Source organism: Etheostoma cragini, chromosome 6, assembly GCF_013103735.1.
Source record: "Etheostoma cragini isolate CJK2018 chromosome 6, CSU_Ecrag_1.0, whole genome shotgun sequence".
NCBI classification, from domain to species: Eukaryota; Metazoa; Chordata; class Actinopteri; order Perciformes; family Percidae; genus Etheostoma; species Etheostoma cragini.
The window spans coordinates 23,594,418-23,620,490 of NC_048412.1; the positions used below are offsets into that span (position 1 = coordinate 23,594,418).

At 39.1% G+C, this 26,073-nt stretch overlaps 3 protein-coding genes across 5 annotated transcripts; 2 read left to right on the top strand and 1 right to left on the bottom strand.

The window, feature by feature from the left end:
• Positions 1-123: 123 nt before the first annotated feature.
• On the bottom strand, positions 124-8,372 carry ubqln4 (ubiquilin 4). Its single transcript, XM_034874554.1, has 7 exons — positions 8,108-8,372; positions 5,678-5,829; positions 5,448-5,587; positions 3,999-4,261; positions 2,786-2,901; positions 2,439-2,607; positions 124-2,073 (listed from the first exon to the last, which is right to left on the bottom strand). Exons 1-7 carry the CDS (start codon positions 8,252-8,254, stop codon positions 1,933-1,935), a joined length of 1,128 nt encoding a protein of 375 aa, XP_034730445.1. The 5' UTR covers positions 8,255-8,372; the 3' UTR covers positions 124-1,932.
• A 930-nt stretch (positions 8,373-9,302) lies between these two features.
• On the top strand, positions 9,303-10,926 carry LOC117946864. Its single transcript, XM_034875291.1, has 3 exons — positions 9,303-9,575; positions 9,735-9,808; positions 9,936-10,926. The coding sequence occupies exons 2-3, from the start codon at positions 9,756-9,758 to the stop codon at positions 10,780-10,782; spliced, it is 900 nt and encodes a 299-aa protein (XP_034731182.1). The 5' UTR covers positions 9,303-9,575; positions 9,735-9,755; the 3' UTR covers positions 10,783-10,926.
• A 598-nt stretch (positions 10,927-11,524) lies between these two features.
• On the top strand, positions 11,525-23,539 carry LOC117945789 (transmembrane protein 176B-like). 3 transcript variants are annotated; one of them, XM_034873487.1, is made up of 7 exons: positions 11,525-11,662; positions 16,818-17,012; positions 18,013-18,135; positions 19,365-19,421; positions 20,155-20,370; positions 21,849-21,971; positions 23,039-23,539. In XM_034873487.1, the coding sequence occupies exons 2-7, from the start codon at positions 16,836-16,838 to the stop codon at positions 23,102-23,104; spliced, it is 762 nt and encodes a 253-aa protein (XP_034729378.1). In that variant the 5' UTR covers positions 11,525-11,662; positions 16,818-16,835; the 3' UTR covers positions 23,105-23,539. The 3 variants fall into 3 exon arrangements, with proteins under 3 accessions (XP_034729378.1, XP_034729377.1, XP_034729379.1); XM_034873486.1 differs by lacking the exon at positions 11,525-11,662 and adding an exon at positions 13,252-13,350; XM_034873488.1 differs by lacking the exon at positions 11,525-11,662 and adding an exon at positions 13,260-13,350 and having other exon boundaries at positions 23,042-23,539.
• The last annotated feature ends 2,534 nt before the right edge of the window (positions 23,540-26,073 follow it).

The following is a 26,073-nucleotide window of genomic DNA, read 5'->3' on the forward strand; positions in this document are numbered from 1 at the left end:
ATTCATTTGTGAATGACTCACTAATGGCTTTCTCAACAAGTTACCACAATAAATCATGGTATCATCAGGGCACTTTATAGAGACCATTTAATAGTTGAAAACAAAGAATCAAACTACTCAAAGTGCAAGTGTATTTACTTTATTTACTTTTACACAGTTTGTCTACAGGAAATCAAGTTGAACCACACCTGTTGACTAAGAAAGTAGATTTCAATGACGGTCTATATTAGTGGTGAGTGACATGAACTTCTGACATGGTATATGTAAATTTTAAGGCTATATTGCAGAAATATTTATAGATTAAAACAATTAGATGGAAATTACCGTTTTGGCTAAATTTGATGAAAAACTTAAATGTATTCCAGGAAAATTCTGTAAATCCAATATCACAGTCTAGAAACACTATTGGCAATACAACTAGAGACATTAAACAGATCAATTGAAAATCAAAATGTCAAGCTTTCAGTTCTAATATAACACTGGATAGCTGAATTCATAATAATAATGCATCTATTTTGATTTTTTACTTTGAGAGTAAAATCTGAATGTGCAATGTAACCGGTTACATTTCTCTGTCAGGTAAATGTAGTAGTACAATGTTTTCCTCTGAAGTAGAAGTACACATTAAGTATGCAGTTGTGATGAACATTCTAAGTGCTTTGGGGCATTTTGGAAGTTATTTAGGGTACAATGATTTAGAATAGTAATTTCATATTTTTTCCTATCTAAACATCTTAAGAAATCTACAGCAATATGGGGTCCAATAACACAGGCTAAGCAATCAACCTGTTCCAACAACACAGTGCTGTCTACCTTAATTTTGCAAATTTTCTCCCTAGGTCCTATTGTCCATCCCTCATCCACACATACATCACACGTACTTTGTCCTCCTCAAACATTTAGGCAGCAGAGCCAACAACAAGAATCAGTACTGAGAAACATTTTGGGGGAGAAATACAAGGTGTCACGAACCTCCATGAAGAGATAACTCAAATAAATACCAAGCAAGAGGATTGAAAAACAAAACAAAGAAACATGTAAAAACTAGCTGAGTGCACAGAAGATCATCCAACCTACTACAACAACCTAACCACCAAATACAATCTGTTAAAATGTATGTAAAGTTAGTAACTATTAGAATGAATTTCTTGGTAACTTTGTGCAGACATCAAGTGAATGAGCACTTGTCATGTCTGAAATCATCTCCGAGCGGCCCGGCAGGAGGAACTCATTGGTCGCGACCAGGACAGTTGTGGCGTTATTTCTTTGTAGCAGTACTACATACACTCCATCACAGTATATATTATTCTGGTGTACATTGATTACATACAGTACATACTAGACAGGCTGCTATTAATCAACCATGTCACTTCACCTTGTTAATTTAATTTGTCACTGAAACACCTTATAACTTTGTCTTTAATTGCAAGATACATAGTGCTAGATAGATACATTTATTTATCCCCAGAGGGAAATTCACATGTCACAGTTTACTAGTTGTGATATATAATTGTATATACCTCTTATTTGCTTTATTTATTTTTCATTTCATTTGTACTTCTCTATTTGAATGTACTTGTTTTGGTCTTTGTGCCGCTGCAACACCTGAATTTCCCCTATAGGATTAATAAAGGCTTATCATATCTTATCTGCCACGGCTTTTACCTTTAGCATATGACCAATTCTGTTAGAAACGAACCACATCCTTCCACTAGGATTTCCCATCCTCCCTTGTTTACCCTTCCTATGATTTACAGATCAGATGAAGAGATAACAAGTGATTGGAATACCACTGCGTCTATCGGGGAGTCAGGTCAGACTTATTTTATTTGATGTAGGATGGTGTTTATGTAATAACTTATTTCAATTCTCCCATGCCAGTCCCCAACTCTACCCGTCTTCCACCCTCAACCCCAGAATGAAATGAGCGGGTTAGGCCAACAGTCTTTCGATGGCGGCGTTGACATCCCCTCCCGTAGCGATGAGTGCCTGCAGGTTGGCTTGGCGGTCGATGAAGCCCATGGTGTTGAGCTGGTCGAGCTGCTGCTGGAAACGAACCTCCGGAGTCTGGAGCTGGGAGGGAGGAGACCACGCAAGAGGTCAGGTTCTGCTTTTTTATTTTTAAACAGATGTGGACCTCTTTTTCAGATTCTGATTATTTTATTTAGTGAGTTACGATATTCCACAAAAAAATCTTTATACGTATACCAGATTTTGACCCCAATATTTTCACACATTTGGTTTTTCCCATTTAATCAAATTGACTTTAAGCACGTTGGCACTAATTATACTTATACCCACGTATACTAAATATAGACAACCTTGAGAGCAGCCACCCGGTGGCTTTCACCAGAATATTTCAATATTTCATATTAATACTTTAAAATGTTGCTCTGATTTTAGCCAACAACAAATTTAGGCAATTAGATAAAACATACTGAGGGCCCTCCGCCTGCAAACATCTGTAACATCTGCTGCATGAGCTGTTGCTGAGAGGAACTGGTGCCTGAGAGGGGACTGGATCCGGTTGCCATGGCAGGTGGCTGAGGGATCTCGGGGGGGCTCCCCCCTGTGGCTGGAGGAACCCCGAGACCTCCGGGAGACAATCTAGAGGAGAAAGAAATGCAAACAATCAAGAAAACTGTGGCAAATCCTGTCAATTTCCGCAAAATGTACTAAAATGTACTTTCAAATAACAGAAGGACTTTTGATTAATTCCGAGTTGAGTGCCAGATAGGGACAATTACACACGGTGCAAGTACAAACAAGTAGAAACACTCGGTACCTGGACATGAATCCCGGGGCTTCTGTCTGTAAGGTCTGCAGGCCCTGTTGGATCTGTATGAGGGCCTGCATGGCTCTGGGGTTGGTCAGCATAGACAATGTTTCAGGATTCTGCATCTGCTCAATGACAAACATGACACAAGTCAACTCTAAAACCCATCAGAGCCTCCAACGTCTTAAAAAAAAAAGAAAAGAAATCAGTAACAGTTTGACTATCTGACTGTATGCACACTCCATAGTGCATTATACACCCAGAGGATGCTCTCACGGTTACTTAGCACCCAGTTCTGGATATGCATCATGTCTTGCATCATTGCTGGATGTTTGCCAACTCTACTGTCTGTCAAGGGACGAGAGGATTCAGACAACAAAAACAAACAGAGAGAGCTGAGGTGGCCTAGAAAAAGAATCAGGCTTCTGACTGGAATGGCGGCCATCAGTGTCAATCCTAAACTTGTTGGGACATTCATGGGAGCTCCCCGTTGCAGGAGTGACCAAGAAAGGAACTCAATCAGCATCAAGGAGTGGGGGGGCAGTTAGAGAAATATAAACCGATGTAAAAATGCATAGTTGTAAACTCAAGTGGGTAGAAAAAGGTGACAGTGCTTGGACTAGCACTAACGTTCTTGCTTAGTTTAACAGCAACATTTATGGTAACAGCAACTGAAAAATAAATGGTTGTCTTTCAAATTCCCTCTGCACACAATGGGATGGCGCTACAACCAACTAGAGAAACGCTAGCTGATAGATTAAACTTTTGCCATATCCACTTAACTCAAGTCTTCCAGAGTTGCGGCCAAAGCAGATTGGAAAGTCCGCTGTTTGCCAGCAGCCATCTTCTTTGTTTTCAAGAAGCAGGGAAATCACGCAGCACCGTAACTCTGCCGTCATTAAATTAAGCCTGTCCGCCGACTCTATACACGATGTGATTGGCCTGACTAGAGTTTGGTTTTTCCAGCTTGCAAGCCAATGGAGAGTTTCTAGACTAGCCCTAGCTACAAATAACATCTGCTGCCGCTAGCATGCGTCTAGATTTCTAGGCTATGAGTTTGCAGATGTGAGAGAAAAAAAAAAAGAAAAAAACAAGCAAGGTGGGGGAACCTCTGTATCAAGACAAACAAGACGTTCATTTTACGAGCAGACATTAATCCGTGCTAGCTCTTTGAGGTTGACCTGGCGTTTCAGGGCACTATCAAGAGCAACGCAGCACCGACCTGTCTCATGAGGTCGGGGTTGTTGAACATGCTGGAGACGTCCGGGGTCTGTTCCACGAGCTGCTGCATCTGGGGATTGCCTGCGAGCATCTGCCTCATCAGGTCTGGGTTGGACATCATGTTCTGGACTAGGGGGCTACCCATCATCTGCGACATCATCTGTGGGTTGGACATCAGCTGGCTCTGCACCTGCTGCTGCATCTCCATGAAGCTGGATGACCGCATGCCCATGCCTAACAAGCCGGACAGGTCACCGAGTCCACCTGAGGAGGAGGAGGAGGAGGAGGAGGACAGCTGGAGAATACGTCCGTGCAGCAAAGATGATCTTTTACTAAAAGCTAGCGAATTACACGCGGCGCCAATGGTACACACTTCCTGTCTCCTAAAAAGGCGCGGCCAGGTCGGAAAATGTTGTGTATATCGTGCGGATGGACATATTTGTATAATTTATTAATATTTGATTTTGCTAATAGACATTAACACAGCTAAAAGACATATTAAGTTTTAAGTAAATTAGTTTTGTTTCCACGTTGACAAAGGTTAGTGGACATTAGCTCATCAGTGCTGCCACATCTCACAAGAGCTTGTTCCTGAGACAGAAAAGGTCTGCAACAAAGCTAATTTTATCCCAAATTGTCCATCTGAAAAATGACAATTTTGTGTTAGAATGTTAGAAGAACTTCAGAAATTGCCACCAAGTAAGGAAATATGTGTGGCGTGGCACCTTTAAAAGTTTGGTTTGTTGAGACAACAAGAGGCATATGGGTTCAGATGTTGTCTTTTCACCATGCAGATTTGTTTTTAATCCTCTTTGCAACCCACATATATATATATACATATATATACATACATATATACATATACATACATACATATATATACATATATATATATATATATATATATATATACACACATATATATATATATATATATATATATATACATATATATATATATATATATATATATATATATATATATATATATACACATATATATATATATATATATATATATATATATACATATATATATATACACATATATATATATATATATATATATATATATATATATATATAACGTTTTTATGTGAGAGACCCCCAAAATTTGACCCTGTTTCCCATTTGTTAAAATTTAGTCATCGGGTTTATCCCCAACTGAGAGAATTTGATCTTTTAGATATTTTGAAATTATTAAGGAACGTGTATAAACCCCATGATCAAAATAGTCACAGTCTGTCATTGAGTTGCTTTTGGATGGAATTATGGTGAAAATTATAAATGATCCCTTTTTGCTGGGAAGCCCCTTGGTTATTCTCAAGGACCCCCGGGGGTTTCCTGGATCCAACTTTGGAACCACTGATCTATGCGATAGGATCACAAGAATCAAACTCAAAGTACAGCAAAAAGGAAGCGAGTCATTTAAAATATATAGAGTTCTTACTCATTGGATTGGCAGGCTCTGTTGGCGTCTGAATCGTGCCACTTCCTGCTCTGTCTGCTACAGTGGCGTTGGTGCTGCTGCTGTTATTTTGAGGGGTGGCAGAACTGGAACTTGTGTGGGATGTACCATCACCTGTTGATCTGTGAAGAAATAGCAACCATCAAATAAAATCTCAGCAGGCTTGAGCTTTGCCTCTTTACCTGCAAACACATGTCATGCATTGTGCTTACTTCGGTGCAGTCTTGATGACAAGATGAACGGTCATGCCATCTCGGATTTTGTGCTGGTTCAAAGAATCCTCATCCTTCAGAATCTTTCCAGCAAATATCAACACCAGCTGGTCCTGCTGGGCCTCGAACTTTTTGGACACCTCCTGTTTGAACTGGACAAATGAGACAAGAGCAAGTCAGCAACTGCTCGGAGGTCCCCAAAAGAGGCGGTAACTTGAGTGGGTGTTGAGATAAATATAATATCAACTGGGTCCTGCATTTATAGGTCACCTTTTGGGCCTCAATTGAAGAGGGGTGCTTTGTCAGAATCTAGTTTTGAAATGTAATTACTTTAGTTTATAATGTGTCCTCATGGTGCTTATTCCTAAGTTACATTTCATCAAATTTACACAAAGTGACATACAGAGACAACCTGGAGTCTGGTAGTACTCTTACACCTGAGTAGGTGATTGATTTTTATATTTTATTCAGAGCAAACAGAAAGACACACTAACAAGTAGTTATTGATGGTGCCGTTATGGAAGCTGTAAATAAATAGAAATATCTAGGGACAGTTTTTTCCAGGTAAAACTATCATGGAACTTAAACAAAGCGGTTATTTACAGGAAAGGATTTTATCATCCATGTTTAATAGTGTGGCGTCCCGCCATGGCAAAAATACAGTTCAATCACAACTCAAAATATGCCTCATTGTGTGTGAATAGAGGTGAATAAATATATTTGTTTGTGTTGCAGCAAATGTCAGTTACATTTCATATGTAAAACACTGGTAAAGGGGTGGTTAAAGGAAACACTGTGTTGCAATGATTAGTTTTTGACAGTTTGGAGTGGACAGACAGATACTGGTTATCTTCCATCGTTGGAGGGTATTCAAACTTTCTGCTTATTCCTTGGTATTTCCTGCTTGGCACTCTATATACCCTGAGAGGTTCTGATGTATCACACCACACCCTACTCCTTGAGATGTGGGTGGTGATGGGACAGTGGATATGACACATGCCTTTGGTGTGTGAGACCTGAGTTCAATTCCCACTGCGATACATCAACCAATGTGTCCTGGAGCAAGACCCTTAAATCCTAGCTCCAGAATCGTGCAGTCTCTGATAGATAGACAGATATATATATATATATCAATTATAAGTTGCTTAAAATGTCATTTACTGTAATGATAGATGTCACTAGCATTTTGTTTGTAATGTTGTTGTGGATCACTTTGCTGCCTGACGTCTGTCTTTAACTATGTATTTTGATAATACACACACGCACACAAAATTTCAGAAAGGAAAATAAATGAAACTAAAACATTCCTGTTTCGTTTCAGTAACCCCACACAGGTTAAACTGGTAAAATGCACAAGAATGGTTGTGGCCGTATCATCAACATATAGGCCCAGTTTCACAGATAAGTATCAAAGAGTGGGTGACCATTAGTGACGTCACTTTGACTTGTTTAATAATGTTGTAACTTGGTCAACAGCATCCCACCCAGATTCTATCAGCGACCTGTCCCTTCGATAATATAAGATAACGTTAGTTCGTTATCACTTTACCCAAACTGAACCAACATTAATTTCACTGCAGTTTCACAGTTAGAATGAGGTAACAATGTAATAAGGTTACTTTGCGTCAATGTCAAATTTTGCCAACTGCTTCAACTTCATATTAAAATCATTTGTTTTTATCACTGTACCCAACCATGTTGGGCTGATTTTCAACATTTTATACGTAGAAAAAGAAAAGAAAAAAAGAGCAAACAATTCAATTTCTGGATGAAGACATTCATACATATTCGTGGAAAATATGTTTTTTGTACTGTTCAATTTTTGTTATTGGGAAAATTCCACATTCATAAGAAAATATGGGCGGACTTCAAACTGAACTTTAAATATTTAAATCAACAACTGCATCATATGGCAACACTAAGCTACAGGAGAACTTACAAAATATGAAGCAATTAAGACTCACTTTCTTTTTTTAATTTCTCTAGGACCGATAATAGAATTGAATTCAATTTGTATGACGTATTATTTTTTATTTTTTTTACTTTCTTTGCATACGCACTTCTGATATGGACAGTTATGTGTGTGTTCATACTGATGATGTAACGTTGGTAAACACAGCCTACAAACTGTTAGCTAAGTGCAATGATAACGTTAGCTCTAATAACGTGACGCTACATTTTACGGTTATTTCCGTAATCACGCAGATGTCTACCGCCTCAGAAAATACTGGATTTAAACGTTAATTTCGCACCAAGCAAATATTGTTAACTACTGTCAGACCACGAAAATACCAACGAAGACCCAACCCGCTGTTGGACAACATGCAAAAAACACCAACGTCTTGACCTTTCCCCTAATGTTTGATAGGAAACGCATCATGATGATAGCGTGATTTCTGCTGCCGGATGTTGAAACGTCAGTTACCGCACCTGGGAGACAGAGGAATCCTCCGAAATCGAAATGTCCTCTTTTCCATTGGGGGTTTTGACGGTGATAACCATCACAGATTCTCCAGGAGCAACCTTTTTATCCATGTTGGCATCCTCCGTACGTTCTGTGCTGTTATTTTCCGCCATCTTTACTACCTTACTCCTCCTTCTTCTTCTGTGTTACTTCCGGCAGAGATAAACAATAACGTCTGGTCCATCGGCGTATTGCTGCCACCTAGCGGTCATTTGTTAAACAACCGCTTACATTTGGGGATTAAAGGACTATAGAACTCCAGGCGGCGAGTTTTTTTGTTGTTGCAGGATAGCAGGGGAAGACTCATGAGTATTCGTTAGGGAACTCATCCCTGAATGGCTATAGTACTCGTTGCCTGCTCTGGCTGGGTTGGTTAGGTTTTGGCAAGCGGAGGGTTCTGTTTAATCAAGGGGAGTGCGATTGGGTGTGGTTAAAGTAAGAATGTCAGGGTGAGCCAATCCCGGATGAGTCTTCCTCTATCATCCTGCAAAAAGAGTTAAGGTTAGGGTTAGGGCTATGCCAAAGATTAACGGTCTAAGGGCTGTGCAGCAGTGCTTAGATCAGGTTTCTGTCCCCACCCTTTGTGTTTTCCTGTGTCAGATTCCCCAGATATGAGTCAGAGCCCACAGAGATCCCTCAACCTAACATCTCCTTTAATATTCCCCATACTTCTTCCCAATAATATGTTATCTTTTGGCAATTCCAAAATAAGCTTTTATTCATATTACTGGCATGTTTTTAATAATATTACCAAATATGCAGTACGATGATATACGGGGTGAGAAGCTCAGTCATCCGAGAGGAGCTTGGAGTAAAGCCGCTGCTCCTTTGCGTCAAAAGGAGCCAGTTGGGGTGGTTTGGGGCATCTGGTAAGGATGGCTCCTGGGCGCCTCCCTAGGGAGGTGGTCCAGGCACGTCCAGCTGGGAGGAGGCTTTGGGGAAGACCCAGGACTAGGTGGAGGGATTACATCTCCAACCTGGCCTGGGAACATCTCTAGATCCCCCAGTCCGAGCTGGTTAAAGTGGCTCGGGAAAAGAAAGTTTGGGGGCTCCTGGAGCTACTGCCCTTGCAACCTGATACCGGATAAGCGGATGCAGATGGATGGATGATATATTCCATGGCTTAGTCATTGTTATTTTGTTACACTGGTGTGGCTGCTTGCATTTGAGATAATTCTTGTCAGGAATCAAATCTAATCTGATCCAACTATGTTATTAGGGAGTGACCTTCTTAAACACTCTGGAAACAAACACCACAATCTTTACTTCTGTTTGATTGTCCAACAAGGAACAATCCGTCTGAATTATATAACTGAATTTACAGTCCACACCTACAATTTTACAGATAACAGAGCATATAAGTGATGTTTTTTGTTGAGCTGTCCACATTCTGACTATTGGAGTGGTCTGCTGTGAAATCTTCCTGGCTATAAGGTAGGCTATGGTATAATTATCTATTCATTTGACCTCATTCTGGTAATAAAAAACCTTCCAAGTGTATGCTTTACTTGATATAATGTAATAATTTTTCCATACATGTGTTTTTTCTTCAAAATGAGGGATTTTAATGTGACGTACAAATATTCTTTTTAGATTTCTCATCTTTCTGCAAGAATGATGGCTGGTCACAAGTGTCGCCTTTTCCACTTCATTTTGCTGTCTGTTGTGTAAGTATAATAAAGTTTTGCAAGTTAAAATACAAGAATACAGTATATTGATGGTTTTTAGGATGCCAATTTCAATCTGTGGCTTTGGAGTTATTATAACACCACAAACCATGCTTTAAATCATCAGTGGTTTATGCCGTGGAAAAGACCTGTTCTTCAATGACAACGGAAACCTCATACTCCCGGGGTCCTACAATATTCCATGGATGGCTGGCATCGAGAATTTCCGCACCCTCTCTCTCATCACCCTCCCTGGGGCCCATGACAGCATGGCCCTGTACGGAGGTCCAGAGGCTGAATGCCAGGCCTTGTCCCTGAAGGATCAGCTCAGGGCTGGCATTCGTTTCCTGGATCTCAAAGTGTTCGGACTGGGTGACACCCTCTATGTCATGCACGGGGTGATGTACCAGCACAGCACTCTCAAGGATGTCCTCGACACTGTCCGAGCCTTCCTGAAAGAGTTTCAGACTGAAGCTGTCCTCATTAGAATCCAACCAGAGTCTTTTGAGAAAAACGCCGTCAACCAAATGGTGCAGAGTCTGATTGGCAACGACCAGCAAGTCTGGGTGAATTCTGGCATGCCAAACATAGGTCAGGTCAGGGGGAAAATAGTCTTTTTGCAGAAGAGCACCTTCACGCTAGGAATTCCCCTCATAGATACAGACGGGAAAGGTCAAACCCAGGTTAGCAACGTTAAAGATAAAGACAACAGAATTATAAAGCAGCTGAACCAAGCCACTGAAGCCTGTGGGGGTGATAATGCGGTTCTGACTTACACTAGCGGCACTGGCTTTGGTACTTTCTGGGGAATGTTTCTGACTCCAAAGAGAGTGGCTGAAAAGGTGAACCCATGGCTCAATCAATACCTGAGACAGTTCTACCCCAATCAGCCCAGGCCGTGCTTTGGTATCATTGCCATGGACTTTCCCGGCATTGACCTCATTCAAACTGTTATCAATTTAAACTGGTGGTAGTGTGTACAATGTGCCCCAACATGTGTTGGAGAGGTTGAGTATTTGAATCTGATAGAAGACTATGAAGTCTGTCCTGTATTTTCATGGTTCACACTTTATCAATATAAATGAAAATATAAAATTTAATCTGAAAAGTGATTCTCTGCTTGTAATTTTGGAAGCAATGGCATTTAGGACAAAAATAAATTTTATTTTATCACCTCCTCATCGATGTGAATTGTTACTCAAAGATTTTGCATCTCAATGTCTTTGTATTTAATTTAACGGTGCCTTAATGTGCTCCTTGTTAATACCTTGTTAGAATAAGTACTTATACGTCTTAGTTTAGTAAAAGTACCTTTGGGCCTACAACAACACATCAAAATCCTCCTTTACAAGTAAAAATACTGCATTTCAAATCTTACTTAAACAAAAATAGGCTACTGTTATTAACGTATAGCCTACATATGTAGGTTACTATGCAACTTGATATTCTGAATACTTATTACACATGTATGAAGCTGTGATGATAAGAATATTATAGCACAAATGTAATCCACCCGGTAGCATGAAGTACTATTATTAGTCTACAATGCTTACACATATTCTGAATGCTTCTTACAGGCCTATGTATGTCGTAAAATACTATAAATAAAAACTAGCAATGAAAAGCAGGCCTATTCCCATTTATCATTGTGTTTAGCGAATTAAACAACAAAGGGTTAAGTTTCTTTATATATTTGTGCAGAAGGGGAGGTACTTTCTGGTAACAGCTGTCCCTCCCATGGTCTCTCCTGGTTTCACAACAATAAAAACTGCGCAACAGCCTTGAAATCGGCAAGACTTTTTCAAGTGAAGTACATTTGTTTAGGTTTTTCTTCTACTCTGACAGACACAACATGTAAGTCGGTTTGTCATGTTTGATTGCCTATCCTATATTACAGTAGCCATAGTAACCATAATTCAACAAGTTAAGTTAAAGTCTCAAAAAGAAGTTATGGTTCTTGTTCTACAAGGCCTATGTGAGTGAACCTATAGCCCTACATTTAAGATATTTAGTGCTCATAAAGTGTGTTTTGGGAACTTAAGGAGAGATAGCGTGTATCCCAGACGAATATTAACTATTAAAAGTAGCCTAAGATTTAATCAGATGGTTTGTTACTGCTTCGCTCACGGCCTGCAGGGCTCAGTGCTGCCAATGGGTCATTAACTATTTTATAATATTGGAAAAAAAAACGAGAAAAACCTGTTGTTAAGGCAATGTAACTTAGTTATTTGTTTTGTTACAGCACGCTGTGACTAGAGTGCATACGCTGCAGTTTTATGTTGGATCAGTGGGTGGCGCACTGACACAGGAAATGCTTCAGGCCATCAACAGCGTCAGGAACAGCTGTGTGGCAAAGAGGAAAGCAAACAGTCAGCAGGCCTGTTGTTTGAATTTAATTGGAAAGACAAATGAAACTTACCTGACACGAAATGGACAAAACTGTAATAAAGGCTATAGGCCTATACTCTTTCAAATAAAGTCAAATAAAGATAGCTCAGTAGCTATAGCCTGCCAGTGTCTCCTGCACATAGATACCCTAGACCAGTCCTCAACAGGGTGTCCTCCAAAGCACTGTCAATTTTATTTTAAAGTATATAATCATAACATACTAGTAACTAATAAATCCCCACTAATGATAGACTTATTGGCCTACTGATTCACGAAATCATGCTAACAATTATTGTTTTAATAGCTTGGTGTTCGCTGCAAAAAAAGTTGTAGGCCTATACAGAGGCGTTAGGCCGCCTTACACTTTATTGTAGGCCCGGTTTGATATGCAACTGGGCCTATGTAGGGGGTTCCTGCTCCGTCTCTCTTTCAGTTGGCTTAAAAACATCACTGACCCCTGATTCAGTATTGTACTTCCCTAAAGTTTGGGAAATCATAGGAGACAGATGTGAAAAAGAAAAGGGGTTATCCAAAACCACAGAGGTTGTGATATCTTGAGTTCTTATTATGGGACAATCTTTTCATTGTATCACCTCCTCACTGATGTGAATTGGTACTCAATAATTTTGCATCTCACTGTCTTTGTATTTCGTAATGCTGCCTTAATGTGCTCCTTATCAATACATTGTTGGAATAATAAGTAGACTCAGAATTAGTAGTTTAGGTAAAGTAGCCTACCAATACAATAAATCAAAATCCTCCTTTACAAGTAAAAATACCACATTTAAAAACTTACTTCAATAAAAGTACTATTATACATACTGTATGCTAGTTGATATTCTGAATGCTTCTTACACATAGGCCATGGATGAAGTTGTGATGATAACACACAGAAATAATCCACTTTTTAGGTCGTAGCCTATAAATACTATGAATAAAAACAGTCAACGCGGAGTATTTACATTTATTATTGTGTTTAGCAAAATACTCGACAAAGGGTTAAGTTCCTTTATGTTTTCAGTTGATGGGAGGTACTTCTGGGAACACTGTCTCTTGTTCCTGGTTTCAGAACAATAACTGCGCAAAAGCCATAAAGACTTTGTCAGGCAGATCATTCGTTTTATTTTTTCTTCTACTCTAACAGACCCAAACATGTAAGTAGTTTTGTCATGTTTGATTACGTTTGTAAAAGACCCTAATTCAATTATAGCCAATTCTTATTATTGTCCCGTCTGTATATATAGCCTTAGTGAACATAGCCGTATAAAGTGTGTTTTTGGAAACTTATCAGGAGATATGTGTATCTTAGGCAAACAATGACTAAAGTATCTAAAGCAAATATTAACTAAAGTAAAGATTTAATCGGCAGATGTTTATTATTAAAGCATAGACAGTAAGTTAATAGACACAACCACGCCGACTTCCAAATGAGCCCAGTGGAGTCCATTGGAAGCAGTTTTCCGTGAAGGCTGAGCGTTAGAGTGTAGGTATGTTAGGAGATAACATATATCTACAGGCTAATTATTGCTAAATAAAATGAAAGTTAACATTAGTAATTAAACAGCTAATGGGAGTCGAAACAACCTGTGAGCTTCTCCTGCCTGTACGGTAATTTCAGACAGTAAGTCACGTGGTATTAACACCACCGTTAGCATATTTTTACAAAAACGTCTGCTACGGAGCCATAACTTGAGATACAAGGTAATGGAGCCTTATTATACATCGTCGTGTTTCTTTCACACGCTCACACGCCACACCCCCGATTTCTCACGCTGAAGTGTCAACCCGGTCGGTCAAATTTCTGAAAGATGAGTTTATCTATAGATCTACCTGTTGAGCCACTCGTGATCGATTAGTTGTGCTTTCAGAGATTGTGAGGGGTTCAAGAGCGCTCCCTGTCTGTGGAATTTTTTCAAATTGTCGCAAAATGAGAACCTTTTTTTCACGAGCCATCCCAGGTGCACTTCCCCGGCTTCAGGTATGTGCTCTGAGTATCACAGACCAGTCCGTCGCATCGTGTCTTCTCTCTCTGTAAAGATAGAGGTGAGCAGCGCAGCTGGTAGTGTAGCAGCTTCAGTTCATTTTAGTGGACCCACTCTGCTGTGGGCTGGGACGCGCTGCATCCGTGCGTAGACCTCCGATAAAGAGCGGCGAACAGCTCCTATAAACTCTGTCAGAGACCCACATGGGCCTCTGTGTCTGTCAGACGGTCTGAGTGAGCTACTACCATATCGGCGGAGCAATGACATGCATAGCAGAATATATTACAACTCTCCAAATCTCGGACAACAGATGGGAGGAGTTATATTTTGAATATGCACAAAGTTGTAAACATGAGCAGAAATCTGATGGAACACATCTGAGCTATACTATACTATATATACAATACTGCAACGTTGGGCCACTATTGTGCATCTTTAACCTCTGTGCATCTCTAATTGTAACTGTAAATAATTAATTTGATGTTTTATAAAATAAACAAATAGTCTTTATTTTCCCAAAAAAGTAAATACAGTAAGACGGGCACAGTAGATGAGGGCCAAACATTACTGAACATTGGCACAATGGTTAAAGGAATATAATTTATGTAAATAAGTGGTTCTCATTCTTTAGAATTTCAGTGGTCTTAGTTGATCCCTCAACATTAATTTAACTTTGGGTCACTGGTCCCTACACCAGGCAGGGACCCCTGGACCTGTTCACCACAGACCCAAATCTTCTCAGCTGTTGCTGACATATGCTACTGTCTCTTCATGTGGTTCGTTATGTTTAGCACATTGTCTGGGTCAGTTCTTATATCATAAGAAGTTAATAATGTAAATGCTAAATGCCCTAAAACCTGTTGATACTACAACAATGCAAAGGTTCTAAACCCCACAGTTTTGCAGATATCATGTAAGACTTGATCTCTCCATTTTTTGCAAAACAACTCTCCAGAAAGTGCCATTTAATGGTTTATTTTTCAAAAACCTTTCCTGGGGGGCATACCCCCAGACACCCCTAGGGAGAGCCCCATCCCCCACAAAAATAACAAATCCCAATTTAAACCCTAAAGGATGAAGACCCAAAGAAATTGCTTTGTAAGCGACAAAATATCGGTTGCCCCCCCAAATCTCACTCCAAGGTTTGGGGAAAAGTTGGCAGCCCTGCACCCATGCATATCCTCCCTTCATGAGGGTTATTAATGTGTTGTATTATGTATGTTAAAGTATTGCAATACATACAATTAAAAAAAGAGAATTGATTTTTGAAATTCAATTAATCGATTTTGAATTGGTAGAGCTTAAATCGCGATTGAAAATTTTTTTTTGCACACCATTTAAAACGTCAAAGACCCCTGCTCTGGACCTTCGGTATTGGACTTCCCTAAAGTTTGGAATTCATGGGAGAAAGATATGAAAAGGGAACAGTCAAAACCGCATAGCTTGCGATACCCTGAGTTCTTAGTATGAGTCAAGCTCTAAAAATGCTGAATCGTGTAATTTCTAAGATGTAAGGCTACTTTATTAGATCGTTCCTGCCTGGTAAATGCCACTTCCCTAGTTTATAATAAGGGCTTTGTGTTGGAAACTTTCCATCTTGAGCCTAATCAGACACAGCCCCTGATTATTGTGACAGAGACTGGGAGTCCAGGTTAATAAGTATTAACTATTAAATTCCATTGGGATTCTGTGAGAACTCACAGATCCAGTTTCTCTTTTTTAATCTTTCCCTTAACATTTAAAGGAGTCTACATGTATATGTGTGTTCAAATAAGGCTTCTGGAAAGAAAATAAAGGATAAAATATGAATTACTCAGCACATTCGCCAAGAATCATTCTTGTGAAATCACTGTTTAATTTTGTAATTAATAATAATTACTTTTTTCAGGCTTTAGATTCCAATCAACCCCCAATTTATCAACACAAATGACGTTTCTGTAAGAAACAAGAGAGTATATACAGTTTTTAAACAGGAAATTACTATAATAGTTACCATCAATCATCCACATCAAATTTAAACGCCTGTGTTGTAACACTGGAAATTTGGCAGTGGGCTTATGTCAAAGAATTAAGGAATTGTAGAACCAACATGCAGAGACAAGGTAGTGAGCGTCAAGATTTAAGAACCAAAATCCATACAAACACAACGTGCTAAATGCAGCAAGGTAACCCAAAACGTGGTAGTAAACAAGAACAGGAAACACAAGAATCAGGAACACCGAGACAGACAACGGAAACACGGAGACTAAATACACAAGTTTAATGAGATAACGGGAGACAAGTGACATAAGGGCTGGGAAACAGGTGAACAACATCAGACAATCACAAGGGCGGGAAAACCAACAGACAGGAAGTAAACCAAGACAAGACAGAAGACAGACTTCAAAATAAAACAGGAAACAGAAAAACATACACAACTATGACAGTGTACCATGAAAATCCCTCCCAGATTCAGGACCAAATCGGTCATTTTACCCAGCCATGGACCAGTTGGTCTGGGGGAATAGAAGAAAAATCAGCACACATACTTTAAGGTTAAGATTCAGCAAAAAGCCATTTAAAGGTCAAAGAATAAGCAACATCAGCCATAACCTGATACAGTAAGATTTAAAGTTTCTTTACTCTGTTGTTTCTTTCAGTCTACAGGAGCCAGCAGGATGTCTGTGTCCATGACCAAGGGCGATGGGATCACAGTGTTCACTGTGACCTCCGACCCCGAAAGTGTTTATCCTCCTCTGTGCCAAATCCTTAAAAACCTTTGCTACAGCCCGGTGTGCTGCTCTGTGTCTCAGCACCTGAGAAGGGTCCAGAGAAGTTCTCAGTCAGTACTGGGGGTGAGTTACAACCTTTATATGCTTTGAAGTTGCCCTGTGGACTTTAAAGCTTTTGTATGCTATACTGCATTTTTTTATTCAGTACTTTATTATTCCCCACTCAATTCTGACTTTAAACTTTGAGTAAATAATCTACTTTAGTGGAATAATTCCATAGAGTGGCAATTTTCGGTGAAGCCAACAAGGAAGTGCCAAAAACTGCAGTTCCTGGAATGGTTACTTGAGGCTGGCTCCAAAAGGGAGTCAATCTCCATAGACCCCGGCGTTAAAATGCTCTACTTCACAGCACAAATGAACATGTTTACGGCCTGGTACAAAAAACAGTTTTGTGTCTCTATAATTATTTTTCCCCTTTATGAAAGCTGTATAATGAGGGAGTTTTATTTAAACATAACGCAACCCTTTTAAAATATATTCAGGCTTAAAGTTGTGCATAATTAAGGGTGTGGCGCTTTGAGTGACAGGTGGCTGTCGTCACAAGAGGCGAGCATATAGAGCCAAAATCCCGCCCTTTCCGTTTACCTCTATCGGAACTATCTTTGGAAAAAAATGGATGGCGGTCAATGCCGAAAGACAAACTATTGTCTGGTCCTGATTGACTTGGATTACACATATGATGTTTCTCAAAATAAAAATTAATTTGACATTTTACAGAATGTCACATTTTTCAACCGTATCAGCTGAATCCACAATCGACCTCTTTGCCCAGTTTTGCCGAAAAATTGTATTGTCGTGATCACATTACAGTCACATTTTTCAAAAGTTTTTCCATTGCACTCCCACGGCTCTGTATCTGCCTTGGAGCTCCAGGTAATGTTATATTTACATAGGAAAGCTTTATTTAAATTAATAATACACGCAAAAACACTACGAAACTATGGGGGAAAGTGATTTAATATTACAATTCCATTTGCTTTACATGGGTGCTCTCCAATTGCCCTAAAGAGTGTCACCTGATAACTGCAGAATTACCAAACACTGACTGTTTCCTCCTCCACAGGCTCTGCACATTATGGTTGGGTTGCTCCACATCGGCCTTGGAACGATACTCTTTTGCATTGACAGGGACTACTTTTGGTCTCTGATAAGTTCAACCGGATTTCCTTTTTGGCTTGGAGGATTGGTAAGAAAGATACTTTTGCATTTGTTCTTCTGTCTCATAACTAATGTCCAATAATTTTCTTTACAAAATTTACATCTTTAAACTCCCAAGCCTCTTCCAAAGTTAGAGAAAAAGACAAATACAACTTTGGAACTTGTGTCATGGTTTCCTTCCTGAGGACACGTCTCATGTGAGACTGTTTTCTTGTTTTATAAATCACCTCTAAACTGCATTTGGGTCCAAGGCTTTTCATGACAAATCATGACAAATTGCGGCTGTTCAGGTACTTCCTAGGAGAACCACCTAACAGCTGTTCTCATATGGGACATTTTAAATTAAGACTGATCTCACTTTGCCAAATTATGTAAAATTCACTACAGATTTGTGAGTCCAATCCAAGCGTATTCTAACTGATTGGTTTTAACTAAGCTTTGAACTACCTTACAGAATTCTGAATATTGTTATTGGACAACTTAATCTCTAAAAGCCGTTTTGTGCTTCTGTGTTGAATCAACGGTGTACCCCCGCTGACCCCTCCTGCGTCTACGCGGACCCTACGTCGTAGCCTGACAAGCACCTCTCTTGTGCGGCAACGCACTTCTCTCGAGCGTGACTTGGTAGCATTGCATTTACCCCGACTCATTTCCTGGTTCTCCTTCTCCAAAAACAACATGAGATCAAGGAGAGGGTTTACTTTTTTGTTAAAGATATCTCACCATGGTCAGAAAGCACAGGGGAGACACTTTGTTTCTCTCACTATGACTCTTTATTCAATACTGATCACGTCTTCCTCTAACACACACTCCCCCCACACACACATGCCGGATCAGCGTGCACACCAGCGAACGAGTATAAACATCAGGCCACTTACGTAGGCTACAGCAAAAGCTCTGTGTGGAGCCTCTGCAGAAGCATAAAATGGCCTTAAGTTCTAAGATGACATTGATCGGTACCGGTTGCTTTGGCTCTTGTCTGCCAGTGTGATGGCAGACAAGATGAGGGTTACCTAGTTTCCTTCTTGATATTAGTAATTGTATAATATTCTTCTGTAGTTAGGTTCTTAACATCTCAAACAGTTGTCTTTTGTCCTCTCATACAACTAACGTTAGTCACAAGACCTTAATACACTGGCTCACAGCGGCTAACGTTATGTGACCCTGTCAGGATGATGAATTCATGAATGAATTTTAGTGTTTGTTCGAAAGAATGACAGTTTAAATATTTTTTTTTCTTTTGTTTTTTTTCTCTAGTTTATTTTGTTTGGCACCATTGGCATTTTGTCTGAGAAGTACCCCAGTCCATGTCTGGTGAGTAGTTCAGCCTTATAACACCCTCACGTTGTCTTGAAATTATTTCTTTATTTTTATTGTCATCTTACAGTTTTGTTTTAGTTCAAGACAGATAAAATGGAGGCTAGTTTTGTTGTTGGTGCAGACTACACACACCCACATTGTCTCACATTAACACAGTTCTGTATGTATATTTATTGGAAAGAGCAGCATGTAGGTTCAGTGTCTTGCTTCAAGGCACTTTGACAACGTTGCAGGGTGTTTTTAAAAGTAACCAGCCACACCATTATTATTATTACTATACTGACCTGTATATGTGTGTATATTGTACATACAGTGTATAATATATATATATATATATATATATATATATATAATTCCCTTTTCTACCCATTTAGTGATTTATTTACTGATGTGTGCATGTAGGTAGGAATACATGTGTATATTTGTGTGAGTTGGTACTTTTTATTTCATATTTATTTATTTTTCATAAATACTTTTTCTTATCTTAAGCGGGGGAGTATTAGGTAATGTTGGTTTCAAACAGTGTTTATCATTAAAAGTGTAATGTTATTACTCTCATGAACAACAGGAAAGAACGGGAAATGTCATGGATGTACAGCATATGCAGTAATCTGAAAGAAAGTAACCAGCCACACAGCTGTTAATAGTGTAAAGGGTAAGATATTCAGTGGCTTTTAAATTCCATGAGTATTTATTCTAATATGTACTGTTATGTCTTTTATTTCAGGTCATCATCAATGTGATCCTGAATCTAGCGGGAGTTGCTTTTGCCATTACTGGCATCGTACTCTACAGCATAGATATGGCAAGCATTTACACGTGGTGGATGTGTAGGAATAACGGCGATGATTACTACTCATCCTACAGGAGACAGACTACAACTCCCTCTCCTGGGCAGGACATCATGAAGGAGAAATGCTTGGAGGTCAAAGAACTGACTCTGGTAAGGGTGGAAAATGTCATCTCTGCCGTCAAGATACAAGTTGTACAAACTCATGAGTGGAAAATAGAGGGCTTTAATTATTATTTATATTAATTATAATTTGTCCACCACAAAATCAGTCAACATTTCAGATTGATCAATTATTGTTAATTTGTCACCATCAAACAAAAATGGCAAACCCAAGCTGGTTTTAGCTTCTGAAATGTGAGAATTTGCAGCTTTTCTGTTTTATGTGATTGTAAACTGAATATTTTAACTCTTGGTTGGACAAAACAATCAATTTAACGACGTTACCTAGGGCTCAAGGGAAAGTGTGATTGTCTATTTCGTTGATTTATATATATTTTACAATTTCAGACATTTAAAAAAATATATTATTTATTGTTTAGACAAAGAATATGGAAAAGACAGTAAAATAACATTTTATGTAAGTGTGGTTATCAATCATTGCTGTTTCAGAGTAATGTGGTATTATTATTATGATTATTATTATTATAAGTATGCTATTCCATGCTTTGAATAAATAGCCAATCAGATATCCTGATGACTTAATGCTGTTTTATTAATATGTAGATGGACGTCAAATAAAGCAGTAGTATCCTGCACATCATTACTGTGTAGAGTTTATATATTGTATTGTTTTAGTATTTATTAATTGGCTGTTGTGTGGAAGCCAAATGGGCCCTCGGCAATGTTAAAGCTTTAATCTACTCGAAGAGTGACAATACAATACGAGAATGTTTGTTCAGGAGCAGCTAAACCAGGATGGGATGCTTCATAGATACAAATGCACGCAACTAATCAAAAGGTGTACCAAAATACTGTGTCACCGTAGAAAACTCCCTGCTGGACTGATGAGCCTACGTCACTCCTTGGACTCGGGCACTTGTGCACGTGCACACATGCATTCCTTGTGTACAGGTTATAGTTACGTATTGTGTATTTCTTTATGTTACAGAAAACCCCACACACCTACACAAACATATAATGCAAGCAACAAGCACTGTATTCACTGCTGGATTTGAAAGTCAATGAATCTGTTAAACTAAAACCGAAGGTTGCAGCAACTCTCTTACCGGAGTACATAGCCATCTCGAGTACATAGCCCAACTTCACACGCACCATTTGGTAACAGCTATCAAAATAAAGCTTGCTATTCATCAGGATTAAAGACATTTGCAGTGGAATAACATGCAATTCCTAATCAGATCACAGAACCTGAATGGTCAGAAAATATGGTGTAACAAGTGACTTGTTATTTATAACTATGAGATGAGATTTCCATTTTTTAAACTTGTGAACTTGATTAACTTCTGTAATTTGTCGCAGGCAGAAATAAAATTCTATTAAAAATACCAAAAATAAGCCACGCTTGAATGATGTGGGTCAAGTAAGAACCAATTATACTAACTCCATACAGAACTAACAAATGTGTTTACATATTTTAATGCTAACTTTGCTTCATTCTGTTCAACCAGATGCTTTTGAGAAGCTTGGGTGCTGTGCTGATTGTCCTGTCAACCCTGGAGCTCTGCCTCACCATCAGCTCTGCCGTCATGTCGATCAAGGCTCTAAAGAGAAGTCAGAAGGGAGAAAAGGAGGTAGAGTTTAGTAAAATCACGTTTCACTGTTGAACCTGTTGTTCATCCAGGTTGACTAAACAGGGCCACAAGGTTCTGAATCTCTGGTTGTAATCTCACATTTCCAACTTTTAGGATGCCACCTTTCAAATTGTCTGCCTGGTGGATTTTGTGGATTTAGTTGTGGATAGGCTGTTTTCCACTCTATTTCCAGTCTTAAGCCCTTGGATCAGGAAGAGAGGCTGGCCCAAAAAATCAGCGCTCTGTGCCTGTCCGTACACCTGTAGAGCCACTAAACTGTTTCGCTAGTTTCATCCTGTTGTAACGAAGACATTTGCTTTATTCATTAGCATGATTGTCATGCTGTTTAGTTAAAAACATCAAAAACACCAACATACGAAAACATAGCGGACAACACGCAAGCTTTTATTTTGAAAAGCCGAATCTCACCGACAGCAAGCAGCCTGGATGGCACAAGATGAGGTCTCCAGGCTGCAGACATATGTGATTCAAATTTCCTTTTCAGTCTGGTGATTATTTCTGAAATTGTCCAGTGAAATTGTTGTGAAAGAGTTCCTAACCCTAATAGGCTCAATGTCTTCTGCAGCAGGGACACAAGCATGTAGTCCACTATTGTTGTTGTCATGAGACACTGTCATGGGATAAGAGGTTGAAGGCTAGAGGTCGAGGGGTGTGGGAATTAAATCAACGATACGCAATTATGTCGCTTCGCTGTCCAAACGAAGACACAACGGCAACATTTTTTCTTTTTTCACCTTGGGAAAAGGTTTTTAAAAAGTGCGTCTTCAGGCCGTGCGTTTACAGGATTCATTTTGATAATCGGCCCAAACTATGCAATACATGCGCTTACACCAAAAAGCGTTTCCGTGTGGACAGCCCCTAAATTTTAGAATATTAAAAAGAGTAATAACAGAAACGTCAACAAAAATAATTATTCAACAGTCTATCCTTGTAGAAAATAGGAGAGGACAGTTTTACAGTGTTTTTGATGTGTAAATATGTTCTTAAAGATTTGAGAATGTTTGCTCCTTTTCATCAAACTTACAATGTGTTTCTTCATTGTTTAGAAGACCGGTGACCCAGAATGCTACAAACCACTGCTGGAGGAAGTCACCAGTAACCCCGCAGTCTGAATGAAAATATCTGCTTTGTGCTCTGAGCTACAACGTATAATCCTGTGCATTACCATTGACTGTATATCTATTTAATGTCAATGATTTAGTCAAATTTAGGTGGTATGCTTAAAAACACTGAAATATAGCACTTATATTTGGATGAGTATGATTTTCTATCGAATAATGTGCCTTACGGTCAGCTTGTTTAGGTTAAAGGGAAGTTCATGAATGTGAGTATGTGACATTGATGGACAAATATGTTTTTTTGTTTACTATTTCACAATATTAAGTCGTGTTAAAAAAAGTCCTAAATGTTGACTGTTGTTTGTGCTTCTGCTGTGTACTTTATAAAAAACCTTAAAACCAGACATAACAATGTAATCAGTTCCATAACTAGTTGTGCTCTTTGTGTACGAATAATAAACCGTAATCATTAAAGTACTCATATTATGCTTTTTGGCTATTCCCTTTCCTTCACTGTGTTATGTTTTTTGTGTATGTTATAGGTTTACAAAGTGAAAAAGACCAAAGTCCACCCCAAAGGGAATTACCATCGCCAACAGAAAACACTGTTCACCAACTGCTCCAAACAGCTCTGTTGTAGTCCAGCCTTTACTCTGTGACAACCGCACGTCACTTTGTAACATGATACAATGCTTGCCTAGCCGCCAGCGTGGCACGCCTCCATACTCTTCTTCTGACTGGCTAGTAGTCCTTACCGGGGCACTGCGCAGGTGCGACTTCTAACAAAGATGGAACACAAGTGAGATCAAACAGAGAGCTCAACACACAGGGTGAAAAGCGGAGCTGCAGCAATGTGCAGTACGACAAAAATATGGTATTTTTGACTTAGACAGACTTTATTGTCATTCAAATGCACATTCACAATATACAGCTGAGCGAGATTACACTGCAAGGCTCCGAGAGAAAACATCAAAAACAGAAGACAAGTAAAAATAGAAACAGTATAAACATAAGTGGGCAATATAAAAGTTAAATAGAAGTCAATTAGCCTATGACTAGTACATATGTATTGCAGTGAAAACAGTGAAATGAACAATATAAATATTTTTGAAAATTAAATCTATTCTGGTACAATCTCTAAATTAGGCCTACAAGATATTTTTGTAAAGAAATCTGACATTGCGATATTTTTTCCTGATGTTGCTCTACTGTGACGGGAGAGTGATGTGAGGACCCAAACGCAGAGAAGAGGAGGCAAGCAGGAGCCGGTACACAGGGGTGTATTTATACATTCAGTTCAAACAAAACACAGAGAGCAATAGAAAAAGGCGAAATCCAGGAAATATAAAAAATCCAAAAGATCAAATAATAAAAAAAAAAAAAGACAGGCACAGGGGCAGAAGGCAATTCAAAAACAAGGAGTCTACACTGGGGAAAACTCAGGGAAGATCAGGAACACTGACGCACTCACGCAGGCCAGGCAGACTGACGAACACTCCACGCAGCAACAAGACAGAACGACTTGACAAAAGACAAGGGAAGCACAGGCCTCAAATACACCAGGTAACGAGGTAACGTGGGGCAGTAGAAAACATCAGGTAGGCCTAATCACAAGAGCGGGAAGACACAGGAAGTAAAGTAGAGACAAGACGAGACAAAAAACAGACTTCAAAATAAAACAGGAAACAGAACATACAAACACTCACTGTGGCTTGTGAGGGGAACACAAGACAACACCAACAATACAAGGTTAAGGAAAAACAAGACACAAACACAATACCAGGGAGGGAACACAGAGAGGGGAAAGGAAACAGGATAAAAAAAACAGAAACCACAACATCTACATTAAAATGGTGTTAACGTGCAGATTGGGGAGTGAATCAATGAAAACAGTAGTCTCTGTGGCCTTGCCTTGGCAACTTTTAATATCTGTTTGTGGTGAAAGAAGTCTAATTTCCACTTCAGGTCTTTCATTGTATTATTTAATTGTGGCATTGCAACTTTCTGTTATTCTTCTTTCAGCAATGCTTATTAATTGCAGTTTGTGGAAATTAGGCTTTTATTTTGAAGAAATCTACTAGTGGATGGGAAGTGATGTTGTTGGCTGGCAGAATAACCAGACTGTCTCAGGTACAGCATCAAACCAGCAACAGGTGAGTTCTCCACACAAAGACACTCGTGACTGACAATAGCTTAAAGTACACAGCATGTTAAGTAATCTCTGAAATGTTTTTATATTACGTTTGGTGAAGTTTGCCAAAATTAAATTATTATATATTTTTTCTGTGGTGAGAAAGAAATTATATATGGTGATGGGATATCTCAGAGAGTGGTTTAGAAAAAATCAAATTTGAATTAAAACAGAAAGTGGAGGATTTCTGAGATGGATTTTGCTTGAAAAACCCATATTATGAAAAAAATAAATATTTTTTGATAAAACAGATGTTGACAACGTTTCCTTTTGGGGACATCATTTGAAATTGGAAAAAAGGTAATACATTGCAAGATATCCTAGACTATTTCAACTAGCTTAAAATCACATTAATATTGTATCGTGAGGCCTCTGGTGTTTTCCACCGCTATTAATAAATACATATACAGTATACAGTGTGTGTATATATATATATATATATATATTCAAAATTCTACACTGCCAACTTCTACTTATCAGAAATATATTTAAAACTACAACTCCCATGAGAGACGCGCCACAGAACCTGCTACAGAGCTAGTGTACTTGTAGTTCTTCCGGGGTGGGTGGGAGGACATGTTCCACTCCTGTTTTCTGCTGTCTGCCGTGAATAGGCTTCATTCATTTCAGATTGCCGCTGCCTGCTGGCCGACTGAGCAACCAATAAATGAGACAAGTACATTAAACATTATTACTATTATTGCTGAATGTTGTTGTTATCCATAGGGGCACTTCAGGGATCAGACCCTTAAGGGGGCTCAGCCCCTCATGAGAATATGAAATGCATATCGTGCCTTACAAAAGAGTTAACCTCCAATTATTTCACTAGCTA